Source organism: Chaetodon trifascialis, chromosome 3 (assembly GCF_039877785.1).
Source record: "Chaetodon trifascialis isolate fChaTrf1 chromosome 3, fChaTrf1.hap1, whole genome shotgun sequence".
NCBI classification, from domain to species: domain Eukaryota; kingdom Metazoa; phylum Chordata; class Actinopteri; order Chaetodontiformes; family Chaetodontidae; genus Chaetodon; species Chaetodon trifascialis.
The window spans coordinates 5,584,703-5,606,663 of NC_092058.1; the positions used below are offsets into that span (position 1 = coordinate 5,584,703).

The window sequence follows — 21,961 nt, forward strand, 5'->3', positions numbered from 1 at the left end:
TGGAATATTTTCAGTTAGCACCCAAGTGTTGCTGTTCAATTATCAGCTGTTCGGTTAGAAAGCAGAGCGATCCTCCTCCGTCTGTGTGGGAGCGTCTGACACTGCAGAGAGACACGGCGACTCACATCACAGCTTCTGATGTTTCTCTGAGCACCAGTCTGCTTCTCCTGCTTCATTTCCACCACTGAGTCAGCTGATTGGCTTAAAAATATGCTCACTTTAGTTAAATAAACCAGGTGTGTTAAGCTCAAATCACCGGGCGTCTGGCCAAAGTTGTTCTCTCCAAGAAAACTGCGTCGGAAAAAGTTTATTTCAACTGAATCCACCCTGAACTGAGCAGCTGGTCTGTCTGTCCCTCTCCTCTCCCTTGTATCTGTCATACTGCTTTGCAGGTACTGAAGAGTAATACTGCCGAGGCTGTAGTCCTGAGCACAGCAGCTCTGTCCTGCAGAGACAGGAAGCAGTCACATTAAACTCCACCAAAAATAATGAGTTGTCCGCCTCCCGTGAACCTCCAGCAGCTCCAGCTGGACCTTTCTGTCCGGTTTAGAGAGAGAAGAGAGACAATCTTATGTTCTGACTTTGCAGCCTTGCTACAAAAGTAAATTATTGTTCTATCAAAGACTGGAAAAATCCAAATGGGATCTGAGGGAAGAACAGACAGTAATGTTCAATGCAATAATGATGATGTAGCCTGAAGTGTCATTCAGCCCAAATCTGCAGCACAGATAATGATGATGATGAGAATTGTATTAATATCTGATTTATTCTGTTTCTGAAAGCACAAAATGAAAAATGCATTTGATCGGTGGATCAGATAATTCTCAACAACAACCAAATTCCGCGTTTTTCTTTTAGACGGCATCTGAGGTTCTGACCAGCAGATACTGTTTGATATCTGGATTCTTTCTGATCCAGTGATCAGATGCTGCAGCTCATGTGCTGATTCCTCCGTCTACGTTCATTCTGATATGAGATGCACGTCATCAGTAACTGGTTCATACTGAAGACTTAAAAATCAGCCCTTCTGTAGTTTCAGTCAAAGATGATTTCAGGGTCAGTTTCCATCTAAGATCTGACCGTCCCCCTCTGCTTCTTGTCAGGGAATCGCTGGCACAGACGTGGCAAAGGAGGCGTCGGACATCATCCTGACCGACGACAACTTCACCAGCATCGTCAAGGCCGTCATGTGGGGAAGGAACGTTTACGACAGCATCTCCAAGTTCCTGCAGTTCCAGCTGACCGTCAACGTGGTGGCCGTCATCGTGGCGTTCACCGGCGCCTGCATCACACAGGTAGGCTGAAGGCGACACGCTGAGTCTGATGTTGTTGTGGGATTACTGCACAGGTGTCATCACACCCGCACATTGTCATGATATTTAGTTCAGACATTCGTCTCCTCCTGCGGTTAAATTGTTCTAATTTTGGTGATCATCCAACTTTCAATCAAGGTCAAAATTCATCTGTCATCAGATCAAAATGTAAACGTGTCTGATATTTTGGTTTATGCAAAACAAACGACATTCCCATCAGCCACAGCTTTGTGTTGAATGCTAATTAGCAAATGTTAGCATGCTAACTCTCTGAACTAAGATGGTCATCATGGTAACAGATGTACCTGCTGAACATCAGCATGTTAGCATTGACTATGTTAGCATATTAGCATGCTGATGCTAACTTTTAGGTCAAAGCACCACTGTGCCTAAATATAGCCACACATAGCTGCTAGCATGACTGTTTACTCTTAGTTAACTAAAGAGTTAAAAAAAGTCCCTCCAGACACATTTAGAGACAAAAAACAGGAAATCTATTTTTTTCTAAACCCTCTGACCCTCCTGCCTGAAGTTGTTAAAACTAAAAGATGAGACGTGTCTTAACGTGAGGTCAATTTAACAGCTGAGACACAGAAAAAGTCCAGTTTTCATCCATAAAGTCAGAATTTAATATCTTCAGGTTTAAATGTTTCGTGTCCCAGCCGTCAGACGGCTGATTTAACCTGATTCAGGCTGCACATGAATGTGAACTTGAAAAGATGAGAACTTGAGGATAAATAAAGAGACCAGAGACTGAGTCGTGCAGCATATGGCGGCTGTGCTGAAGTCTGCTCAGCGTCAGTAAATCAGTGTTTCTGCCTTCTGTGTGGACTTTGAAGACTGAGCGTGAACTGAAGCTCGATAGTTATATTACATTTTGAGGCTCGCTGATTTGATCAAATCTCCACAGAAGCAATGAAACTAGTAATGATACCTTTACATAGTGTTTTATCATGAAACTCATGAGGAGGAAGGGGGACGCTCACCTCAACCACCACCACATGCAGCACCACGGCAGCCATTTTGTGCCAGAACGCTCACCACACATCAGCTTGAGGTGGAGAGGAGGGGAAACATTGAGCCAGTTACACAGGGAGATGATTAGGTGGCCAGATGGAGGGCACAAAGTCGGGAATTTTGCCATGACGCAGAGGAACCCCCTCCTCTTTGCTGTAAGTGCCATGAGTGAGTGAGTCGGGACGTCTGTGATGTGTCTCATCGAAGGACGGTGTCTCCTCCAGCAAAGCCATCACTGCACTGTTGCATAGGGATTTTTATCCGGACCAGAGGGAAGGCTGCCCCCTGCTGGCCCACCAACACCACTTCCAGGGCTCCTATCCAAGAATTAGCCAAGTCCACACCTGCTTAGCTTCAGTCTTTCAGCAGAACCAGGCTAAACGTTGGTATGGAGTCATTTTTTTAGTTTGACGTGACCGTCTCTGAGCTGTGAGGAGGCGACGCAGCCGGGTCACATTTTTTTGTTTCATAATGTGTCTCTAATCAGGAAACAGAACTCCTGACACAATAAAAAGAAGTAACTTGCGGCTGTGTATTAATTGAAAGGCTCACAGCTGGCAGGACAGATAACTAACTCATCTACAGAGCAGAGAGCACAAAGTAGGCTAAGATACAGCCTGAAACCATGGCAACACGTCACCATCATAATCCTGAAATATAACAGGGGCTCAGCAGGTCTGTGGTCTCTGTGGTGTGTTTATACTCACTGATCATCAGTGGCGTGGTTTCTTTTAGGCCGCTGACATGTTGGCACAGATCATTAAAAGATGGTAAACTGATTCGTCTTTATCGTACGTACAGAGGGATGTTGCATCGGCGTAGGTTTGGTTTCAGAAGTGGAAGGGGTCCTATGAAGTTTGTGTGTGTGTGTGTGTGTGTGTGTGTGTGTGTGTGTGTGTGTGTGTGTGTGTGTGTGTGTGTGTGTGTGTGTGTGTGTGTGTGTGTGTGTGTGTGTGTGTGTGTGTGTGTGTAAATGCTGCATTTATATGTGTTTGAATCAGTCTAGCAGACAGCACACTGTGATATAACAGCTTATGGTGCTTAATGATGGCAGTATAATCATGAAAATAGGAATGCCATTTAAAACTCTATATTGCTAAAGACACTTGGAGTGCAGCTCCACCAGTTCTACACATCACAGTCTGTTTACAGGACCTCCACTACTGCAGTGGAGGTCCTGGCTCTGGAGGCTCTAGAGCAGGCGTGTCGAACTCATTCCACAAAGGGCCGTGTGGCTGCAGGTTTTTCCTCCAACCAATCAAGAGCACGCAGTCTGACCAATCAGCTGTCTGAAGACTGAGATCAGCTGATGAAGTGAGTCAAGTCTGGTGTGCTGCTGCTTGGTTGGAAAGGAAACCTTCAGCCACTTGGCTCTTTGTGGAATCAGTTTGAGACCTGTGCTCTTGAGGGAGCTGCGACTAAAAACTGCCTCAAGTGATGTCACTTGAGTCGGTGTGGTTGGGTCCAAAAACTACAAGTTTGAGAATGGGGAAGCAAAAAAATGTAAACATGTTTTTATTATTTTTGTCTTGAAAAACATGCAGAGACTTTTTCAGTCCTGACTGTTAACCTCAGATCTCAATGCCTTAACATCCACTCTACACATACATTCAGCTTCCATGTACAAAAATGTGTTTAGATCTCTTTGTGTTGGCCTGGCTGGGGTCCAAAGGCAGACACCACCAGAGGCTGCAGACATCACATCATCAGGAAGTGACACTCAGACTAAATGTGAAGTGAATTTTAGAGGTGGCGTGACTGCATGTGAAGACAATGCAAAGACAAATTTGCAGGGGGCAAAGTGAACTGAGGTGAAGGAGGGTTCAAGTATGCTGAAAATGATGTCATTCGATCAATGTAATCTGTCTCTTATGGTATGTAAGCTATGTAGTTATCACTTATCCAGAATCTGTATCGCACACAACGTGCACAATAACACAAGAACAAGATGGATTATGATTTCCTGTCATTTGTTTGCTAACTCTTGAGCTCTCCTCATCCTCCTGCAGGACTCTCCGCTGAAGGCCGTCCAGATGCTCTGGGTCAACCTCATCATGGACACTCTGGCATCTCTGGCTCTGGCCACCGAGCCGCCCACCGAGTCTCTGCTGTTACGTAAACCTTACGGCCGCGACAAGCCCCTCATCTCCAGGACCATGATGAAGAACATCTTGGGCCACGCCGTGTACCAGCTCGTCATCATCTTCACACTGCTCTTCGCCGGTGAGTTTAACAACACTGCTAGGGAAAACTCCAGCTGCAGAAGGCAGACGAGCCATTCAGCCAGAACCTGCCTGCTCGGTTCCCTCAGTGGAGGAATCGTCAGTCTGTTCTGGGCTCTGAGATCTTTAAGTTTCCACTTTGTTTCTCAGGTGAGAAGTTTTTCGACATCGACAGCGGCCGTAACTCCCCCCTGCACGCACCGCCGTCGGAGCACTACACCATCGTGTTCAACGTGTTCGTCATGATGCAGCTTTTCAACGAGATCAATGCCAGGAAGATCCACGGAGAGAGGAACGTGTTCGAGGGCGTCTACAGGAACCCCATCTTCTGCAGCGTGGTACTGGGAACCTTCGCCCTGCAGGTAACATCATCATCATCATCATCATCATCATCATCATCTGACGCAGTCACTCCCAAACACACATTTGGCGCTCTGTTGAATATGTCCTGCAGTGGGGTGGCGAATGTGGGATGGAGTCAAAATAAATTAGTGTGTTCACAGTAATGGAGGAACATGTCACCCAGTGCAACAGTGTGACTCACTGATGTGTTTTTAATGGAGCTCTACGGCGCAGAGGAGCGAGATGTATCAGGCCCTGGATACACAGACGATGCTTGTTAGTTCATTGTTGGTCTGGGATTAAACCGAAGTTCACTCAGCTCACGTGTCGCGTGTGTTTCTCCTCCTCAGATCATCATCGTTCAGTTCGGAGGGAAGCCGTTCTCCTGCACGGCTCTGACCATCGATCAGTGGCTGTGGTGTGTGTTCATAGGTGTGGGAGAGCTGCTGTGGGGACAGGTGAGACCAGAACCAGAACCAGAACCGCTGACGTTTTGTTCTGAACGAACAGCATTCAAACACGAAAAATCTGAGTTCAAACAACACGCACTGAGACGAAGATGAAGAGGTGGGTACAGTAAGAGAGACGGATGAAGGTGTGTGGAAGCCTGTCACACTCGCGCTGCTGCGGGGTTGCCATCACAACCATCGCCATGGTAATGAGCTCGGCACATGAAAGCAGCGCGACTCCTGTTTACGAGCAAAGAGGGAAAACAAACCCAGCGTGTCCGTCCCTCTGTGGACACACTCAAACACACCAACACATGCACGATCCTGGTCTCACACACACACACACACACACACACACACACACACACACACACACACACACACACACACACACACACACACACACAGGCTTAGAGAGTGTACATTATAGGAAAAAAAAAGTTCAGACATAAGAAGCTGGTGGGTTCAGCTGGAGGGCAGAGACAGAGAACAGAGAGACAGAAAGATGCTGACAGGAACACACTGATCCGAGGTCTGTGATTTATTTTAGAGGTAAAACTCCTTTTGTTTCTAACAGAGAGAGAGAGAGAAGGTGACAGAAAAATCAAAAGCTGATGTGCAGCTGCAGCAGGAGGCTGGGTGTGTCTGTCTCTGCTGTTTTAATTGAACAACGAACAAACAACAATACACAAACCAGTCCAACTTTACAGGTGATGCAGTATAAAAACAGCATATTCCCATTACATCAGATGTCTGTTTGATTAACAACACAATAAAATATGTCAACAGAGTGATAGTGAAGAAAATAAATCAGCAAAAGAAAATACATCGTTCAGAGTTTCCGTCCAAAAATAATCATTTTTCTCAAGACTGATGCTTTTTTCTTTCCAGTGGTTTTCAAATGTTTTATTGACATTAAATTGATGTAAAATAAATTACAAAAAAAAAAAAAAGTTTGCAGTAATATGAAAAACTGACCAAAATAGAGTTGAATAGTTCACATTTCTTTGATAAAAAGCAGTTGAGCATCATTTTTTAAAACTTCATCGCTGCTCTTAAAGGGAAAATCTGATGATTTAGTGTCAGACTAAAAAGAGGCTGAAGCAGCGGAGGATGAGATATCCTAACGTTTAGTCCCTGAACGGGTCCAAAAGATCCAAGCAAATCCTGCATTTCCCATAATGCAACTGGTGTAGTGACGTAGTAATGAAGGCTTTTTACTATAAAGTTCTCTCAGAGCCAAAGCTGAGTAACCCTGATGATGTCACCGTGATGTCATCAGGGTTACTTAAACTGTGTCCACAGGCTCAGTAGGACTAACCATTACCAGGAAACTGGAGTGACGCAATGTTTTCATTTTGTCACCGTCAGCTGATCTCGGCCATCCCCACACACCACCTGAAGTTCCTGAAGGAGGCGGGCCACGGCATCACGAAGGAGGAGATCCACGAGGAGGAGCTGACGGAGGGCGCCGACGAGATCGACCACGCCGAGATGGAGCTGAGGAGAGGCCAGATCCTCTGGTTCAGAGGTCTGAACCGCATCCAGACGCAGGTACGACCGCCGCGCCTCACGGTGACACTTTTCGTTTTAAGGTTTTCCTGATGTCGTTTCCGAGATGCCGTGACTCAAATGTCTGCTGTGTCATGAGCGCTGCAGAAAGCATCAGCTGTCAAATGATGAAGGAGGCTCTGGAAGAAAAAAGACGACTTTCTAATCACAGACAAACTTTAAATCAAATTCGGCCTCCTCGCCTTCATTCTCAGCAGAGTCGTCGTATTTCATCGAGATTTAATTCACAAGAAACATTTCTGACAGTTTATAAGCGCTGCAGTCCATTTCAGTCCAAACATATTCAAACTGTAGGCTGGGAGAAGATAGCTTAAATAACTAGCGTGGGCCATCGTGGATACATTTATTCCAAAGATCTTAAGGGTTCTTGGACTGAAACGAGTAAACACGAGGTCTTGAAAAGATTCTAAAGTTTAGAAGATTATAAAAAAGTAGCAGGTATAATGATTTCTGCAAAATACAGAAACCACCGATGATAATGTCGAAGAAAAACAAAATATCCTGCTCGGATTTTAATGTTTAATGAGTCAGACAACGTGATTACAACCCAACGGCAGACAGAGGTGAACAGTGCTGGTATCATCTCATGTAGTCCGTCATCGAAGAAGACCATCAGATAACTCCGTCCTCAACCAGACTGACTGATCAAATGACATAAACACAACATTTATCAACCTCCCGTCACGTCGAAGGAAGATCTTTTGGCATTTTTGGTAACTTGAGAAGCTGCTGTTGGGCTGGTGTGACACCGCTAAAGCAGAATTAATATTATTTCCACTGTTTTGGTCTTACTTAAGCTGCTGTGGCTGCTGCAGGCCCCTGGTGAGGAGCAAACACTTCTCCCTCACAGCAGAAGCAAAAAGGAGTCGTGATTAATGAATATGACAGAGCAGTGATAAAATATGTTTGGAAGCCCTCCGCCCTCTCAGCAGAGCCGGACCTCTGTGGTTCACATATGACGCTGGGTGAATTAAAAACAGCCTACAAAACATAATAAACAAAACTGCCTAAAAAAGATTTGATAAGGGATTTGAAAGGATTCGATAAAATGCTGTCAAACCTCATGTAACAGCAGAAGAAGAGCTGAGATAAGACACACAGCAAGTCACTCAAAGGCACACACTGACAGCACCAGAAACACACACACCTCCAAAACGATCCAAATTAAACCTTTAAAGTCATTCAAAGGACGAGACTTTGATTTTTAAAGTCCTTTGTAATTAACTGCATTTAAGGTGCCAACGGAGGAACTACACTGTAAAACCTTTTAAACCAAAGCAGCAGAAGCTCTGTCGATCTGATGAGATGGATCTTCTCACCAGGCAGTTTCCTGTCGGAGCGTTTCACTTCTTTCAGCCTTTTTTGTCCTTAATTATCTTCATAAGACACTTCTTACTGAAATCCTGTCATTTAATGCTTGAGACTGGCTTTTCTAGAATTATGAAGCTGTTTGATCAACGCTGACAAACACAAACTGCTTTGTTTTGAGTCTGACTGCACTGCTTTTCAGATTATTGTGCGTTCTTTGAAATTAGATATTTTTCTTGGTTTGCTAGATTTTCCTGTTGTGGTGGCAGATCATTTTCCTTATGTGAAGTAATGTCTCCCAGAGCTGATTTTTTGCAGTGTAGAAGGAAGTCTTCCCAAGTTCATTATTTACTTGTGAGGGTAATTAGAGTTTAACAGACCTGGGATCAACTCTGATGAACAGTAGCTATAAATACTGAGGCAGCTTCAGCAGGAGACACGTAGCAAGAAAAAATGTAGCTTGTAATTCTCTCTTTGTTGCTTGTGAGGACCAGCCTACTTTTTCATACAGAGCGCGGCGATGAACCGCAGGGCTCGCCGGTGAGCTGCAGCGAGTTGTTTTAAGGTGGAATTAGCCGTGTGGGAGTGAAAGATATCTCCATCGTCAAGCACAGACATGATGGTGGATTGCACAATGGGTTTCCTGTCCTCAGCAGAGAAGAAAAAAAAAACGTGTAAATCTTCATACAAACCAAACTAAGCAGCTGATAAAATGTCTCCACTTGAGTGTGTTTATGTAACTGAAAACCAGACGAGGCTGAGAGCGGCTGAAAACCTGCCGCATCTTAGCTGCATTTTGGATTAGAGGTTACTTCCTCAGTGTGGATTCATCCTGCCAGTTTTCACTGTCTTTGTGCCAAACTGAGTGAACTGAGCATATGCAACATACATTATTCTGCTTTCTTTTCTCATATTTAACACACACACACACACACACACACACACACACACACAGACTCACAAAACACTTGTCCAGTTAATTTCACACTCTGCTGCAGAGCTTCAGTACAGAACCACTTTATTAAACACAGAAATTAAAGATGGCATCCGGCATGGGACAAAAAGCTTATTGGATACTTTTATTCTTCAGAGGACGTAAACAGCAGCACTTTCACAGCGCTGTCCTCCCCCATGACTCATCGCAGTCTGGGACTGTGTGTATGTGTGGTGTGTGTGTGTGTGTGTGTGTGTGTGTGTGTGTGTGTGTGTGTGTGTGTGTGTGTGTGTGTGTGTGTGAGACAAGTGTGTGCGTGTGTGTTGTCCTCCTCCTACAGAATAGATCAACACTCGCTGAGCCCTAGCATGTCCACAAGCAGTCCCATTCTGTCCCTGTGGGGTTCATTAGCCTCAATGCTAGCACCCACCTACAGTAACAGCAGCCAGTGCTCTGCTCACACACACACACACACACGCAGTCAGTCAGAGATGTCAGGTGTGCTCCTCTCAGCAGTGGGCTAACGTGTGCTTATTGTGGCCGGAAGGTGAACACATCTGAATTAATAATAACTAATATCTCCTTCTGCTTCGTCCTCTCGAGTTTCTCTGTTGTCTGCTTCTTCACACAGACTCTGAAAACTCTCAGACTCAGACTAACTGATAGAATATCAGACTTTCCTGGTGTATTAATGTTGTTCCAAATGTGACCTTTCCAGAAACAACCAACAGTATGTTTTCTGACACTTCAGACATCACACTTACTTTTAATTTAAAGTGTTGATAATCGATGCATCTAGGTCGCTCATAATCATGAAGCTATGTAGAATTATCACCTGAATGTGCAGCTCCCCTCAGCTTTACACAGCTTTATAGTGAGTTTAAGCTCATTGTTTATCTATACAGTCAGTAACTTCACTGTTTTGGTTCATTCTCACTGTTCTGGTCGTGTTATTTTCAGCTGCAGCAGGAAGCAATTGTCAGAGAAAACTCTAAAAACCAACTGCAACTACCAACGACCTGCTTAGCACTAAAAGGCAGACAGACACAGTTAGAGACTAATGGATGAACTAAGTGGAGCATTTAGCTGCTAAAGAGAGCCAAATATTTCCCTTAGATGTCGTTGGAGAACAAAAACGAAGCTAGAAGGGGAGCAAATAATGGACTCCAGAAATGACCAGAAATAGGACTCCAGCTAAATGAGAGTGTTGCTCCATAACTTGAATGTGTAAATAAGCAATTGATTGTTTGCATGTGGCCAAAAGGTTAGTCAGGTTAAAAAGCTGAGGTTCAAAGCTCACTCAGCGCTCTTAAATAGATGAGCAGTCTTTCAAGTGCTCAGAAATAACATATCTACAACTCCAAGACAACTTAGCATCTCCATCAGCTGAGTAAGATCATGTGATCAGAAGCTACTAAGCGGGCGTTCAGATGCAGGCAAGCTAAGATGGAAACCTGATTCTGATTCGAGTGTCGGAAAACAACTTTGGTGTGGCCTTTGTGAAGCTGCAGAGCGTCCTGAGAGAGGGAAGCGATGCGAGGAGGAACAGAAATAAAGCTCTTACCTTCGTCTGTCTCCAACATCAGACTCACTGTAAAGAACAGAGGAAGCTCTCTGTGTATCTGTAATATCAGTCTGTCATCCTCCTGGGATGGGAGGATGGAGGGGGAGGTAACGAAAGGCTGCAAGCTAATTAGGTTCTTATCTCTCCACGCTCCTCTTCCTGTCCTCCTCCTCTCTAATCCTGGTGGGCAGCGTTGTGCCGCTCAACGCCTCGGCAGTCAAACACAGTGGGGGAATAATTGGTACAAGCAGCACCTCGCTGCCGAAACTTTATCAGTCATTCAAAGTGACACAATTTCTCCTCGTCCTCCTGTCTTCGTCTCTCAAAGTGCTTTCAGCCCGATTCAAAAGCTCTTTATTCATTGTTCCGTTTCTTCCTTCATCCCTTCGTTCTGTCGGAGCTTCTTCTGGATTTTCACGTTTTGTCTTTCACTAACGAAATGAAGGCTTTTTCTCTCTCTCTCTCTCTCTCTCTCTCTCTCTCTCTGACTGCTTTTCCTCAAACTTTCCTCCTCTTCTCCTCATCTCTCCTCATGCACTTCTCCTTGTCTTTTTTCAGTCTCATGTCCATGTGTGTCTCTGTTCCCACTTTCTGTCAAGGTGATTATAATGTCTCTCTGCTGTCGAGGTTTTCCTGTGGAACATGCTACATGCTAACACTAAAGAAACAAGAATCTCTCTCATCGTCTTCCTCTTTCATTTGGATCAGACACACTCACACTGATGCAGGTGTAAACGTCCTTGACTGTACTAAACTGTCCTTGATGCAAAGACTCATTCATCCACAGTACCAGAGGTTTGAAGCCTCAGTGAAGACCGTTTTGTGTTATCTGAAACCTGTTTACGAGCATCAAACAACCGACTCACTTTTAATAAGCTTAGTCGATCGTTTGTGTTTGGACAGACGCTGTTAAAGGCAGCATGTGTGAGTGTATCTACACAGCAGGACACACCGCTGCCCTGGTTTAATACTCACCTCTTCAGAAAGCAGCAGCTTTCTCACGTCCCAGCGCCTCTACCTGAACTGCTTCTTCTGTCCGTCCGGTTTGTGCTGCACTTTTAAAACATGAACTACGATTACTGACCCTCGAAGCCCAAACTGTCAAACGTCACCTTCTCTAACCTCTCCACAAGTCTTCCTGTTTCCTCTGTCCTGTCCTGTCTCCTCGCTCTGTCTCTGTCTCTCTGCTATCTAACAGTGTGTTGTGGCTGTCCTTCCTTCAGATGGATGTGGTCTATACCTTCCAGACGGGCCAGGCGCCGGTGCCCGGTGCCCTGCGCCGCCAGCCCTCCGTCGTCAGCCAGCACAATGACGCCACTGCCGCCAAAACTCTCTCTAGCCCCACCCACGTAGGGCTTAGCTCCTCCTCCTCTCTCACCAACTCGGCCGGGGCTGCGCCCCCTGCTGCTGCTGCTGCTTCCTCCTCCACTGCAGGCAGTGAGTCGGTGACGAGAGGCCAGTTAACACCTCGCTTCACCTGGCTGGACTCTCTTTTTCTCTCTTTGACCTGCATGAAACACTGAACGCTGCGTGACTCACCAGCACTAAATCCCTCTCACTGTTTCTGTCGTCTGCAGGTGTCTGCACATCCTGAGCTAATGTGAAATATCTGAATGATTATCTAATATTCTAAAAAACTGACTGCTAGAACATGGTGGTAATTTACATGAAGCTGGAACTGATGTGACTGATGTGCCCTGAAGTAACCGTCAGCTACAGTTTGACTGTAGGAAGCCCTGAAACGACCGCTTAGCAGCAAAGATGATGAATTAGGATTAGTATTTCATCATAATTTGTGCTTAAAACCTCACTTTTATTTGTTACTTTTGTAGGTCAAAACACATTTATCAGTATTTTTCTACAATGGGAGGACACCGAGCCGAGCTGTGAATGCTTTAACCTCATCAGCAGACAAAATAGCTAGAAATGTGTCACAAATTTTGATTTAAAAATACAACCATTTTCATGTCTGTGTGTTCAGTGTGGAGCTGGAGTCAGGGCGAGCTTAGCATAGCTTAGCACAAAGACTGGAAACGGGTGGAAACAGCTAGCCTGGCTCTGTTCAAATGACCTCTTTATAGCTACAGAGGGAGCAGGCGCTCTTCCACAGAGTCTGCCATTTTGCACCACCATGTCTCTACAGTAGCCCAGAATGGACGAACACTTTCTCTAGAGAGGGACTTTGCATTTTTACTGTGGTGGAGGGTAAGGGGAGGGGTATTCAGGGTACGCCACTAAAGCCGACACACTTGAACTTTAATCGAGACAAAAACAGGTCTTTTCATTTCACGTGCTGACAGCAGGAAACATACAGAACACGACCAGCTTTATTCTTGAACTGAAAACCACCTAAACGCTCTAAAAATGAACCTGCAGACGACCTGATCTGTGTTTCTACCTCCAACACTGTTTCTGTGTGCTTCCTGCTTCACCTTCCTCTGCTGTAGCTTTATTTCCCTCCATCTTAATCCCTTTCTCCACTTTCTTCAAACGCCTCTCATCACCTCCCTCTCAGCCTGCTGCCTCTCCTCCTGCATGTTGTGGAGATTTAAACTCTTTAACATGCATCTTATTAACCCTGATGTGACTTGCTGCCTGACGAGTCGATGACAGATCGTAACTGTTGGTACGCGTGGCCACAGAGAAGAGAAAGAAGCTGTGCGTCGCTCTGATTCGTGACAGAGAGGAAAAAAAATCCACGTTCTATTTTCTTTGGTTTTTTTTTCCTTTTCTCCGAGGCGACAGCCTGGGCACCAAGATAATTTTATGGGTTAATCCTGAGCAGGGTTAAATCTGTCAGGCTCAGCAAGTCTCTCATGGTTTAACAGCCAAGAGCTTTTTAACTTGTGAGCTTTGCGTGTGTGCGCGTGTGTGCGTGTGATGGTTGCATGCATGCTGTAAGCTGCAGTGCTCAGCCTGCAGCTCTCCTGTGGTTCAGTAATAGAGAGCTTTGAACTGCAGGGTTATTAATTATGATGAAGAGTGTCTGCTGGTGCGTATAAATCAGTGTGATCAGCTGCAGCCTCTGTGGATTCATGACAGAGGAACGACTTAAGGCAGAGAGAAGAGAGCAGCTAGAGGACAAAATGATTCTGACTCTGAGCGTTGTTATAAATACTTAACAGTGTGCATGTGTTTGTTGTTTTTCCCCAGTGTGTGTGTGTGTGTGTGCGCGTGTGTGTGTTGCTTACTGGGGCTGGGTATCTACTGAACATGTTGTGTTCTCGCGCTGATACCATCAAGGCTGAACTACCAGTTGGCAAAGTGGGCTCCAGACCCCAGGAGGCCGAAAGAACTGTTTTCCAGCATATCAGTTGTTTTTTGGTTTTTATATATAATTTTTCATGCATCAATATTTGAATTATTGATGCTTTGTCAGTGAATTTGAACCACTGAAGTAGAATATAAACATGGATGGGTCCTTGTGTTTTAGAGGGGCCCTGTGAAAACCATCTGTTATTTCAGTTCGTGTTGTGATCACGCATATTCCTGATTGTGTTTAATTAAATGAACACAAAGGATTAATACAGTGAACGCCTGGAGCGTGTAGTGTCCCAACACTGCTTCGTCTCACAGAGGGCTCCATTTTTTGCCCTGTGGCACCAGTATGAATAACGTAGGTCTGAATCCGATGAAGTACAGTCTGAAAGGAGGCAGCTTGCGCTTTAAACCAGGAGCTACCTGAACAGAGTACGGATGCATTTCAGACTGCAGGTTCAGCTTCAAGCCTCAGTGTTTACTGTGTGTTCCTTGTGTTTGGAGGACCGGACCCTGAGCCACATTGTGAGGACACGTGTCCCCTGTGAGGACCGAAGAGTCTGTCCCGGCAGACTGATCTTTTATTTGAGGTTTGAGCAGGTTCAGCTTCAGGTGAGACAAACGTGAGGATTTTCATTCAGGAAATCGCTGTTACAGTAGGAAGAAGTCTGAGGGACAGCCTTCCGCCTCCAAATGTTGGTCTGGGTGTGTTTTTCCTGTTCCTGTTCTTTGGGCTTCGTTAATGAGAGTAAACAATCATGTTTCAGACAATAGTGTGCTTCTAAATTTATCTGAACAGTTTGGGGAAACCCATTTCCTGTTTCAATGTGACAATGGCCCTGCACGGAGCCCCCACCACAACCCCTTTCACGTCTTTGGGATGAACTCCAATGCTGACTGTGAGCCAGACCCGATGGCCCGGCATCAGTGTTGGACCTCTGATGCTCCCATGGCTGAATGGGAGCAAATCCCTGCAAAGAGATTACGAAATCTGGTGCAAAGCCTGAAACCAGCAGAGCGGAGGCTGCCAGAGCAGCAGATTGACGGAAAATGTCTCACATCAAAGTAATTTTCAGGTGTCCGCATACTTTTGGACACATAATTTAAATATTTAAGTGTGGGATCTAAAAGTCAGTGACTCCTGCTACAGGTAAAAAGTGTGTGGGCGTGCATGTGTGTGTGTGCGTGCATGTGTGTGTGTGCGTGCATGTGTGTGTGTGCGTGCATGTGTGTGTTGCAGCTGTTGTGATTCGCTCCACGTTCGGCCGCCTGTTGGTGGATTTTTGGTTGCCGTTTGACATCACGTTGTTTTTTTTTTTTTACCTTTTGCTTTGATGTTTTGTGGAGATTATTTTTCATTTCCAACCATGTCCTCATCCGGCCGACATCTGTTTCCCTCGTTAACGTTGTGTTTTGTGGTTTGCGCCTCCCCGCCCAGATTCAGACGCACGACCGCCATGTGTCCCATCAGCCCCTGCTGCCTGTTTGATGTCACACTCGCTGTTGTTGCGCTCTTCCTCTGACGCTTGTCTTCCTTCTTTCTTTCAGATTAAGGTGGTGAACGCGTTCCGTAGCTCCCTGTACGCGGGGCTGGAGAGCCCAGAGTCCCGTAGCTCCATCCACAGCTTCATGGCCCATCCCGAGTTCGTCCCCATGTCTGAGGAGGAGGCTCGCATCCCCCCCATCGAGGAGACTGGAGACGAGATCGACCCCCTCCCTAGCCCCTCCTCTGGGGCGGAGGGAGGAGGAGAGCCGCCCAGCGCCTCCCCCCACAGCCGCGAGCCATCCATCTGAGCTCCTCCTCCCCCCTTCCTCCTCCTCCTCCTCCCTCCTCTCTATCAGCATCATCTGTCATCCCACCAACTGAACTGTCGCGCTGAGGAGGGGAGTCATCACTCTGCTCATCCCCTCATCCTGCACACACTCGCGCTTCACTTCGTCTTCACCCCCCCTCAGTCATTCCTGCCACGTTGTGTTTTTCATACTGACTGTGGCGTCGCTCTGCCTGTAAGTTTGTCGCTCCACCACCACACACACGTATCAGCAGAGGGCGGAGTCCAGCGTCTCCGCTGCCGAAGGCCTGTCCTTGTCCATTCATGTATATTTTTTACTTGATGTTTGTTTTAAAAAGCTTTTAAACTACGTCGAGTTCGATCCTCGCAGGACTCGCAGCAGCATGTCGTGTTCTGTACTCGCTTCATTCCTGCGTGACGCTCTCCAAAACGGCACCGAACTTTTCAGAGAGTGCAGTGATTCTCATGTACATACGCTTTCGCTCCTCTACACAGCTAACAGCCGGGTTTGGTGTTCAGAAGATTTTTAGGCAAATGCAAAAATGTAACCTTTTTTTGTTTCGTTTGTTTCTAAAGATTGTTAATTGATGGTTGATTCAGACTCCTCAGAATGTCCTGTGACACTACAGTCTTCAAGGTTCAACTGTTAAAAACATGTTCTTCCCTTTATCGTGTCTGTACGTGTTGGTTTTTCTTTAGCTGCTGTGTTGCATGTGGAAGGACAGAATGTTTACTACCCAAAAATTGCAAACCACATTAGCGAGGGCTCGCTCTCCGCTCAGCGGGGGCTGACCTCAGCTCATCCAGTCCAGGTTCTGGGTCTCTCTGCCCCTCCCCGAATGCGTCCACGGTGTCGATAGGAAACAGGAGTGCGGTTCGAGTTTCCCCCTCTAGTAGGATGCATGTTATGTTTCATTCGTGTTGAGTCGCATGATAACTTAGGAATGAATATTTGAGATTCTGTTCAGACAACCATGTGTGTGTTCGTCTGCAGCAGCGTCTGTTCGGCGCTCCGTTAACTTCCTGTCTGCAGGACCGAACATCCTGTTACCACAATGAGACACAAGCAGACCCGTCAATACTCACAGAGAGGAAACATTAAAGCTCTGAAATACTCTGTATGCGTGTTCCACACATCCACACATCGACGCTCTTGTAGGCGATAGACACGAGTACATGTCGAGGGGCTGGAGCCCATCCCAGCTCAGATGGGGGGGGGGGTCAGCCATGGTGCCTTTCTTGCTGGCGTCACAGCAGATGTAGTACTGATGAAATGGGGCCACAACACAACGCTGGATGCCTTGATTGTCTACAACAAGAAAGGGACCTGAAACTCCACTCACCGCCCAAAGTGTCGCTCGCCACTCGCTCATTCTGGATTCGACAGCCGCGCGCTGAGCTGAGGACAGAGACTAAACCACACTGATTCAGGGATGACTGTTTTCCTTCGTTGTGCATCTCTTTCCTGCGTTCTCACCTCCTCCCTCCTCTCTCTCGTTGTCTCTCTGCCGTCTCTCCCCCCGATTGGCTCATATTAGATAAGACCCGCCCTCTGGAAGTCTGGCAACCAATAAAAACTACAAATGACAGCCTGTGACCGTGACACTGTGAGGTGACCCCCCCGCCAACCACTGCCTGCACCGTCCTCACAGGTGACCACCTTTATGTCATGTGGACCCTCACAGTCATTTGGGCCACAGGAAGAGAACTTTTCATCCTTGTGTCCCTTCAAAATAAAAGATCTTAGTTACTTCTTTCCGATCTGGGTTGCAGTCCACCGGGCTGCGTCTCCCCAGAGCGAGTTCAGCGTTAGTGCCCACATGTGTCTTTCCGCTGACTGTATACGTAAACGCCTCTAAATTCTGCTTTAAGAGGACGTTAAAAGGGGAACGACCTTTTAACGTCGATCGATGAGTCTGTTTCAGGTCACAGCGCAGGAAGTTCAGTCCAACAGACAGGAAGTTAATGCGTCTCTGAACAGGGTCTGGACCGTCTGTCTGTGTTAAAGACAAATCTTAGTACCAATTCTGATGTTTTTGTTCCCTCGTTTGTCAGATTTTCCAAACAGAAACGAAATCAGCCGTCAGTGACATCACACGGCCGGCAGCGGAGGAGGCGTTCGATCGTCATCCCTCTCCGCTCGGCCGTGTTTGATCGACAGGCGTCGGCGTGGCGTCCGCACCGAGGTTTATGGGAGACTGATGATGTCACCAGTCAGCCCGTAGAGTTAAATCCACTGTGTGTCCCTGCTGCCGCTCAGTACTTCCTGCCTGCCGTTGTCCGCTGTCTTAAAAGAAGGAATCATCTTCCAATCAGAAGCAGCGATGCGTCTAATCCCCTCTTAGTCTGACTAGCAGCCATCAAGCTATGAACTAGGACACGTTATTGAAGTAATGTGCTACTACTGCCATATTTCCAACTTTTTGTCATAACTAGGTTCTTCCTCTCCCCTCTGATGAGCTTTTTCTATGTAACTCAGAGCCATATTTTATAGGTTGTCTGTATTGTTTTTTATCTCATTGTTATCGAGGTTTCCTTTGGACTTTGTCACCCCCGACCCCTCGACCCCCCACCCCCACCCCACCCCGGCCCTTTACTCCAAACATGACCAAAAAGCAAGGAGAAAATCTTCAGTCGTCACTGCCGAACCAAGTTTAAAGGACCTCTACAATGTTTACATGAAAAGAAAGTGGGTGGCAGTTCGCCTGCGCTTCTCTCATCCGACCACTTCCCTTTCATTCCCTCGCTTTCCTGAGTCTTAGAGTTACTGTTTAACTAAATGGGGAATCTTTCTTGCATGGTTTTCATATAAAATTCAATGTTTTGCTCATTTTTTACAATTCTTCTGTATTTTTATATTAAGTACTTTTTAATATTTTGGAGATATATGAATATATATGTATAGGCTGAAGAGTTTGGTGACAGTACAGTACATGAATGACATGATCTAACGTGGACTCTGTCTTTTTACAGCTCTCTAAATATTTATGCCACGTGTGTCGTCTTGGTCACCTGATGTTAGGGCTCAGAAACCTGCAGTGACTTGTTTACTTCCTGTTGGCCGTTCAATTGGAGTCTCAACAATCTATTCTCATCAGCCCCCTTTTACATGAGTATATTCACTTTATCTAAGATGTTTTGATACACTACACGCTATGTGATTTCGCAGTTATCCAACTCCATTAGAGTTCAGCCAATGCAACGTGAATACAGCTAACTGTATCAAACATTAAATGGGAGTGTATAATTATTTATCCAACCTCTGGGTTTCTTTGTTTCTGTACTTTGAAGCTTCTACAACTGATTTCTTTGAACGAGTGGATTGATGCTGTTTTCCAACTGACTGGAGCTGACAACTTGATAGAAGATCAAAGCTGTGTCCTGCTTCAGGCTCCGCCTCCTTCGAAAGGGCGCGCCCGCCCTCGTCCGAAACGAGCTCCGACCCCATCAGACCAATCAAAACCGAGAGAGCAAAGCAGAGCCGGCCCATGTCAGAAAACAAACCACTCCAGCCTGGAGGTCTTGAGTTTCGGGAGTGTTTGGTGAAACTTTAACTCATTGGCAGAGCCCGTAATGACCGAACAGCTTTTGATCATTTAAAATGTTCTCTGTCACTCATTTGATCATTACAAATGTCAGTCAATCATGACTCGGCTCGTCCTGGACCCCAGGTTGTGAGGTCTAAATCCCGGTCTAAGACGGAAAGGACGGCACATTTTCCAGCTTCGCTCCTAATTTTGTATTTGGTCATGAAATTCGGACACGTAAGGATTCAGAGCCTGTGGCGGGACGCAGCTGCAGCTGTAGGTGTCATCGCCATTTTATACAACTTCAGAAACATTTCCTGGGAAGAGAGCAGGACTGTTAAAGCGCTCGTGACATCACTTCCTCTTCCTGCCCTGTGTCCGCTGGCTCTAAATGAGACGCACCTTCCGAACGATGGCGAGTTTCCTCTCTGTTTTGTCCGACTGCTGAATCTGACGGCACACCTGCGCCCCTGCGGTCAGCGCCATGTAAATATTGTCATATAAGTGAATGAAGTGTACCTGCTGTCTGTGTCGGTGATGGGGGCCGGGGAGAGGGGGCAATCAGCCAGTCATCGCCCAGCAAAGCTTTAAGAATGTTCTGCCAAAGTCCTTTTCTCTTTTCTTCTTCTGTACAAGTTTGGTTGGAAAGTTTGCCGTCACATGACCCCCCCTTCCCACCCACCTGGATAAGATTGCCCCTCTGCTCTTGCCATAGGCCTGGCGTGGCTGTGGTGGTCGTCGGTTGGACTGGTTGCCCTCACGTCTCGTGCCAGGCGTGCAGCGCAGCCCCGCCGGCGGAGACGCTCCAGCCCTGTTTGTGCGTCTGGTTTCAGCTGCGTCACAAATAAAACAGTCCAGACGAGACTCGGCTGCGGACTGAAAACCCACCTGGTTTTAGTTTTTTTCCAATAGGACCTCTGTATGGGAAAAGGAACTCGCTTCTTATCCAGTAATTGTTGCGTTTTGACTGCGTTGCTTCCTCTTCAGAGCGCTGCCTTTCTCAGAACAGCTTCCTGTCGTCGGATATTAAGGAGTTCTTTGGAGAACCTTCACATCCACCTCAAAAATCACCAGTAAAAAAAGGGTTCAAACGAACTGGAACATCACAGTTGGAAAAGTCATAACCACTTAACATGTATCTAGATATTTATATATTATCTCTATATATTTATATCTGGTATTTATATATGTGTGTGTGTATATATATATTAGATATGAATACATAGATATATATATATATGGTTTCTCAGTTGAATTTCATTGCAAAAAAGACTGAAAAAGATTTGTTTTCTGTAATTACTATGATACACAGTAATAGGCGTTGGTGTTATTTTTGTATAAACATAATATCATCTATGTGGCATGCATGACATATATACAAAATTTGGTGGTTTAAAGCAATATGTCCAACCTGGTGCGATTGGTTCCGTCGTGTTCTGTGTAGCCTAAAGCCACTCTGTGCGAAAAGAGATAAAAAAAAACAACAAAAAAAGAAACTGCATTTGGATAAAATTAACTGTTCAGTATATGTGTTCAATGTTCTGTGTTCTGCATGTTTTAGTATGGAATGAAACATCCCAAATGTTAACTTGTTTTCCAAATGGATCGCAAAACACACGCCCACAACATCACACACACACACACACACACACACACACACACACACACACACACACGCCCGTATTTGCACTGTGAGGTGAAACACACTGAGGAAATTAAAGCTGTGTGACTTCTGATGGATGGATTGATGAAAGAGTGATGAAAGAAGATTCTTCTCTGTTTCCATCGTCTCATTTGTCCAGAAACGAAACAACAGATCTGTCAGTTTCATCCTCCCATCACACACACACACACACACACACACACAAACAAACAAACACTCAGATTCACAGATTGTCCTGAACTCATCACCCACTCATCTGTGCAGTGAGAGGAGGAGGGAGACGGTGACAGTTGTCAGACCTCAAACACTCAGCATGTGGTTCAGGTAGGCTTCCGCTCTGCAGGTGTCGTCATCTCACCAATCACATCCATTGATCTCCATCATCCATCATCCTCCTGCTTCTCTCTACGGGCCAGTTTGGGGAGAGAAATGAGGATAATGGAGTTTGCTGTGTGCATGTCAGAGTCTGATTTGTCTCGTTACAGATGCATCCACATCAGCATATATAAGAAAAGGTCATTTAGACCTTCAGTTCGTCCACCAGAGCGCACTGACGACTGTAAACTGTATGGCTGCAACTTTCAGTATTGATTTATGTGTGATTTTTTGTTTTTCAGTGATCAGTATGTCATTTTTTTAAAATGTCAGAAAATGCCTGTTATGATTTCCCAGAGTGCAAAGTGACGTCTTCAAATCCCTCCATCTGTCCAAAACCCAAAGATAATCAGTTTAGCTCCATTTATGACAAAGAAAAGCAGCAAATCAAAGCAAATCACAACATTTGAGAAGCTGAAATCAAAGAATGTTTGATATCTGAGTAGTTTCCGATCGATTGATCAACAGAAAATTCATCCACAACTATTTTTACTAATTGTTTCAGCTCTAGTAAAATGTCCCATTCGTTTTGTATCTTGGCCACAATTCTTTAATAATTGAATTTTAGAGATCGTCATTGAACCTGTTTGTTTAGTGATGTGTTTAAAACACATTTAAAAAAAA

General features: G+C 45.6%; 1 protein-coding gene across 5 annotated transcripts in view; it reads left to right on the forward strand.

Moving 5' to 3' along the window:
• LOC139328621 (plasma membrane calcium-transporting ATPase 1-like) overlaps positions 1–19,031 on the forward strand; it is an 87,920-nt gene extending 68,889 nt beyond the window's left edge. For 2 of the 5 annotated variants that reach the window (XM_070958473.1, XM_070958475.1), the window contains 7 exons: positions 1,104–1,295; positions 4,340–4,553; positions 4,703–4,914; positions 5,245–5,352; positions 6,715–6,897; positions 11,945–12,158; positions 15,528–19,031. In XM_070958473.1, coding sequence (XP_070814574.1) covers positions 1,104–1,295; positions 4,340–4,553; positions 4,703–4,914; positions 5,245–5,352; positions 6,715–6,897; positions 11,945–12,158; positions 15,528–15,532 — 1,128 coding nt within the window. In that variant the 3' untranslated portion in view covers positions 15,533–19,031. The remainder of the gene's footprint in view (positions 1–1,103; positions 1,296–4,339; positions 4,554–4,702; positions 4,915–5,244; positions 5,353–6,714; positions 6,898–11,944; positions 12,159–15,527) is intronic. The other 3 variants (XM_070958472.1, XM_070958474.1, XM_070958476.1) reach the window with 2 other exon arrangements.
• Positions 19,032–21,961: the final 2,930 nt, after the last annotated feature.